Source organism: Lithobates pipiens, unplaced genomic scaffold, assembly GCF_037356315.1.
Source record: "Lithobates pipiens isolate NorthernLeopardFrog02 unplaced genomic scaffold, aLitPip1_a1.2 Scaffold_28, whole genome shotgun sequence".
Lineage (NCBI taxonomy): Eukaryota > Metazoa > Chordata > Amphibia > Anura > Ranidae > Lithobates > Lithobates pipiens.
The window spans coordinates 184,988,774-184,994,773 of NW_027507789.1; the positions used below are offsets into that span (position 1 = coordinate 184,988,774).

At 47.4% G+C, this 6,000-nt stretch overlaps 1 protein-coding gene across 5 annotated transcripts in view; it reads right to left on the reverse strand.

Annotated features, from left to right (window-relative positions):
* Window positions 1–5,301, reverse strand: part of FAM171A2 (family with sequence similarity 171 member A2) — a 74,619-nt gene extending 69,318 nt beyond the window's left edge. For 4 of the 5 annotated variants that reach the window (XM_077460109.1, XM_077460110.1, XM_077460112.1 and 1 more), the window contains exon 1: window positions 5,081–5,301. In XM_077460109.1, the coding sequence (XP_077316235.1) occupies window positions 5,081–5,204 (124 nt within the window). In that variant the 5' untranslated portion in view covers window positions 5,205–5,301. The remainder of the gene's footprint in view (window positions 1–5,080) is intronic. The other variant, XM_077460111.1, reaches the window with a different exon arrangement.
* Window positions 5,302–6,000: the final 699 nt, after the last annotated feature.

Here is a 6,000-nt window from a genome sequence, read left to right on the forward strand (position 1 = left end):
GCTAAAGAAGCTGAGGGTAAAGGTGATTGGCCAAGCAAGTCTCCAGACATAAACCCTATTGAGCATCTGTGGGGCATCCTCAAACAGTAGGTGGAGGAGCGTAAGGTCTCTAACATCCACCAGCTCTGTGATCTCATCATGGGAGGAGTGGAAGAGGACTCCAGTGGCAACCTGTGAAGCTCTGGTGAACTCCATGCCCAGGAGGGTTAAGGCAGTGCTGGGAAATAATGGTGGCCACACAAAATATTGACACTTTGGGCCCAATTTGGACATTTTCATTAGGGGTGTACTCACTTTTGTGAGATACTGTATACGTATTGCGTTGGCCATTCAGTATACAATCTGACTGCGCAATCTCTGTACAATCATCTCCTTTAGGTCCCGTTCACACATTTTGCACATAGGATTACTGGCTTCAATGGCCTGCCTTATGTGCGTTGGTCACCCCAGAAGAATCTCCTTTTTGTGGTCAACAAGCTTAGCGAGATTTTTAAACGCACATTTTGCCACGATTGAGCAGGTGACAATCGCAGCAGAATCGCACCATTTCTAGGGCGCCATTAAGAATAACGACACCCAGACTCGCGTTCCGCTGCTGTTTGGAATCTCTGTCAGAATCGCAGCGAATTTGCCTGCAATTCCAAATCATATAAACAGGGCCCAAGATCTGCCATCAATTATGTAGTGTAAGGGCCCATCTGATTGGATACAAATTGTATGGAATGTTAAGGTTTGTCCTCAGATTACATTGTTTTGGTAAATCTCAGGTTGTACAGTGTATGGGCAGCTTTATGGTGGCCATACTCCCTTTGGTAAACAATTTTTTTTTTCCTGAACAATCTCTTCTGGTAGGAATAATCAATTCATAGTCGGCAAACCCAATCGTTGGATACGCACAGGGAAGAGGATTTTGGTTGGGAGATATGACTATCGATCACATGGCTGGTTTCCCCCATGCAATCGCATGATATGAGAGATCGAAATACAATCCTAGTCATGAACTAAGCACCCCGGTTCTGCCGATCGATGCAACACAATTCTTCTGCCCGGACCAACCAACTCGGTTAGATTGAATTGTGCCTATTCGATTGTATGCCGATTTGATCGCTTTGCTCTAATTGATCGTCAATCAGATAAGCATTAAACTTACCAAAACTATGCAATAGACAGAAGGATAACGCTAAACAGTCCATTGCATTTGTTTCCAACCAGGCAGGTGCTGGTGGTAGGTCCAAGGCTGATCATACACTACACAATCTGAATGTACAATCTCTGTGCAATCTCGTTTAGATTTCCCAAAATGATGTAACGTGAGGACAAACCTAACAATTCATTCAATTTGTATCGAATCAAGCAAGTCCTTGTACTAAGTGGCAGATCTAAAGGAGATTGTACATGTATAGGAAGTGCAGTCTGCTCACATAATTTGTAATAAAAAACATCTTTGCCATTCTGAAGCTTCCCTCCAACCACTTTGCATATTATTTTATATATACTATGATTCTATACTTGCCAAATATGCTGCAGAAATCTCCCTCCACTGAGTCTAGCTGCAGTCATTTTAACTGTGGGCAGTTGAAGCTGACGCCTGTTAACTTCCTGGATTTACACAGACACACAGAGGCAAACCTCCAGCTCTGCAGCTCTCATTGGCCCTCTTATGGCTCATCCTCCCTCCCTTCCTGGAAAACTCTTACAAGAGTGAGAGGGAGTGCTGTGCATGACGTCATAATCCTAGACCAGTGATGGCAAACCTTGGCACCCCAGATGTTTTGGAACTACATTTCCCATGATGCTCATGCACTCTGCAGTGTAGTGGAGCATCATGGGAAATGTAGTTCCAAAACATCTGGGGTGCCGAGGTTCGCCATCACTGTCCTAGACTTATGACCAGACAAGAAACAGGAAGTCGGCTGTATAAGGGATTTACTGGCAGAAAAAAAATGTTTGACTATCCAAAGATAAAACAACAAGGGCAGAAGATTTAATAGATGGAAAGATGAAAAAATGACTGAAGGTTCACTTTAAAGCGGGAGTCCGCCGGGAGTCCGCCGGGACTCCGCGTTTTTTTCTTTTTTTTTTAAAAGCCAGCAGCTACAAATACTGCAGCTGCTGACTTTTAAAATAGTGACACTTACCTGTCCAGCGCGCCCGCGATGTCGGCACCCGAAGCCGATCTCTCAATCGTCTCTCGGGTGCTGCCGCCGCCATCTTGGGTATGGGAATCAGGAAGTGGAGCCTTTCGGCTTCATTTCCCGGTTCCCTACTGCGCATGCGCGAGTCACGCTGCGCAATAAGAATGGACCCGCTGCCTCTGGGATCTGTGTGTTTCCCAGCAGGCAGCGGGGGACCTTCGGAAAGGGGCGTAATGTACGCCCCCTTTCCGCAGAGAGCTATCCAGGAAGTGGATGCAGATACCTGTACTGTACAGGTACCTGCACCCCCTCCCCCCTGAAAGGTGCCAATTGTGGCGCCGGAGGGGGGGAGGGTTCCGATGAGCGGAAGGTCCACTTTAGGGTGGACCTCCGCTTTAAGGCTGGCAATACATTATACAATCTTCCTTTAGTTTTACCAAAACCATATAACAACACTTCCAATTTGTATGCAACCAGGCAGGTCCTTGCACTACATAGTTGAAGGTAAATCTAAAGGAAATTGAATATGAGAATTGTATAATGTATGTGTACAACATCCTTTAGATCAGGGATCTGCAATTAGCAGACCTCCAGCTGTTGCAAAACTACAAGTCCCATCATGCCTCTGCCTCTGGGCGTCATGCTTGTGGCTGTCAGAGTCTTGCTATGCCTCATGGGACTTGTAGTTCTGTAACAGCTGGAGGTCATTAATTGCATATCCCTGCCCTAGATCAACTACATAGTAATAGAGCCTGTCTGATTTTGGAATAAAATTGATTGTTTAGGTTTGCCTTCATATTACATAACTCTGATGGAAAATGTACAGACAGCGTACAATCAGATTGTATAGTGTATGGCCAGCTGTAAAAAGAGACAGTACAATCGGATTGTATAGAGCAGTAATGGAGAACCTTGGCACCCCAGATGTTTTGGAACTACATTTCCCATGATGCTCCACTACACTGCAGAGTGGATGAGCATCATGGGAAATGTAGTTCCAAAACATCTGGGGTGCCAAAGTTCGCCATCACTGGTATAGTGTATGACCAGCTGTAAAGAGACGGTACAATCAGATTGTATAGCCCAGTGATGGTGAACCTTGGTACCCCAGATGTTTTGGAACTACACTTCCCATGATGCTCCACTACACTGCAGAGTGCATGAGCTTCATGGGAAATGTAGTTCCAAAACATCTGGGGTGCCAAGTTTCACCATTACTGGTAGAGTGTATGGCCAGCTGTAAAGAGACAATACAATCAGTTTGTATATCCCAGTGATGGCGAACGTTGGCACCCCAGATATTTTGGAACTACATTTCCCATGATACTCATCTACACTACAGAGTGCAGGAGCAGTACAATTGGATTATATAGTGTATGGCTGGCTTTAAAGAAACTGTGCATTTAAATTGTATAATCAATCAGATTGTATATCCCAGTGATGGCGAACCTCGGCACCCCAGATGTTTTGGAACTGCATTTCCCATGATGCTCTTCTACACTGCAGAGAGCATGAGCATCATGGGAAATGTAGTTCCAAAACATCTGGGGTGCCAAGGTTCGCCATCACTGGTACAGTGTATGGCCAGCTGTAAAGAGACGGTACAATCAGATTGTAGAGTGTATGGCCAGCTGTAAAGAGACAGTAAAATCGGATTGTATAGTGTATGGCCAGCTGTAAAGAGACAGTACAATCAGATTGTATAGTGTATGGCCAGCTGTAAAGAGACAGTACAATCAGATTGTATAGTGTATGGCCAGCTGTAAAGAGACAGTACAATCAGATTGTATAGTGTATGGCCAGCTGTAAAGAGACAGTACAATCAGATTGTATAGTGTATGGCCAGCTGTAAAGAGACAGTACAATCAGATTGTATAGTGTATGGCCAGCTGTAAAGAGACAGTACAATCAGATTGTATAGTGTATGGCCATTACACAGATGACCGCTGACCAGCTGCAATACGCTACTTCTCGAGGCTGCTGAACAGAAAGCACACTGCCGCCTCGTGCAAAACGGCCAATCGAATTTCATCTTTGGAAGCCAACTAGGAACCTGCTTTGTTGCTAGGGGCAACAGCTCGGCATCTTTGGCGATTCATCCGTCTCAGCCCGGAGACAGACATCTGTGGGGGGGACAGCTGGTACTGAGGACAGCTGACGGGGGGGGGGGGGGGGCGAAGACACTCACTATCCGTATTCCCCGGAGTGACCTCACACACACACACGGTAACATTCCCCTACCCCCCCTCCCATCCTTGTGGGGTTTTTTAAGCCCCCCCACAAGGTCACATAACATCCAAACACTTAACCCTTCGCCTGCCGCCACCCAATTAAGTCACTTAAAAAAAAAAAAACGCTAAGCAGCTGTGATTATCAACAAATAGCAGACGCCAGGGCAGCGCCATAACCCCCACGGGGACCAATCAGATCTCACTTTACTGTCGCCAGGTGAAAAAAAAAAAAAAAAAAAAATCATAATTTTCAAAAAATTGACAATGGCAGATGGAGCCGTACACCCCCAAATCCATCCCCACCCATTACATCACAGGCGAGATTTACCCCGGAGACCGACTCCCCTCCCCCCCTCCCATCCACTACGGTCATCCGCCAAAACCAATGCACAGGCACCCCCCCTTCCCAAAATATGAACGGGAAGGGGGGGGGGGCAATGCAGCCCCCCGATAAATCTCAACCAATCACAGAACGGGTGCTCCCCCCTCCCCCGTCTGCTATCAGCCCACCAATCCATGAATGACTTGAAGGACCCCCCCCCCCCCAAAAAAAGAATAAAAAATGAAAACAATAGAGCCCCCCCCCCCCCCCTTGTGATATACCCCCCCCCCCCCACCCCCCAGGATGGCAGCCATGGGTGATCTCTCCTCGCTCGTCCTCTGACCCCCCCACAGTGCCACCCTTCCTATTGTCTTCACATCCCATAGACTTACCCTGAGGCATCGGGGGCTCTCCTAGAGATTTGCCATGGCAACGGATGCAGAACATCACCATCAGGACCAGGCCGGGCCAGCGCAGCCCCCCACCAGGCATCCCTGCCTGCATAGCTCGCCCCATGCTCCCCTAATGGTCACCCCTCCATTCTTCCTGCTCCTCTCCAGCCACAGACAAGCTCAGGCTCCTGGCTCTCCTCTCCTCTCCTCTCTCCTCTCCCTCCCTCCCTATGTCTTTCTGTCTCTGGCCTGCCACACCTCCCCCCTGTTCAATCCCATAGCCAGCCAGCGACACCTGCTGGACACAGCTGGGTAGTGCAGAAGAGACTCAGGTGAGCAGCAGCAAGCAAGCAATGCAATGCAAGCTCCTAGATACAAGGGGATGCCTGGCTCTGCCAATGATGGCACTGCCCCCTCCCTCATGGCACTGGCTCTTGTCCTATAAGCTGCAGGACCCCTGGCAGGTCATGGAAGAGCAACTACGGCGGCTAAAGTGGAACTAAAAAAAAAAAAAAAGGCGAGCTCTTTATTGTGCAAGAGACGCGCTATGCCAGTTCTGCAATAAAACATATTTAGACACACGGGGCATAAAAGACGCTGCGTACGGATGCAGGCTGGGTCTAGTTCTGCACGCATCTGTATGCAGCATAAAGAAAACAAATTGGGTCATTCAGACAGGTGCGTTTAGGGGCAGTTATGTCTTGGCATTTAACAGTGTAAAAAAAAAAAAATATGCACAGATTCCGTTTTTTTACTGCATGTACACGCACAAACGTGTATAAACGCGCTTAAATGCGTCTAAGCATGTGTAACCGCATTTAAACGCAACAGACTTAACTGGGTTTAAATCCGTAAATGCGTTGGGGGCTCATTCAAATGTTTAATTTAGATGCGCACGGGCATAGTTTTGTACGCATCTA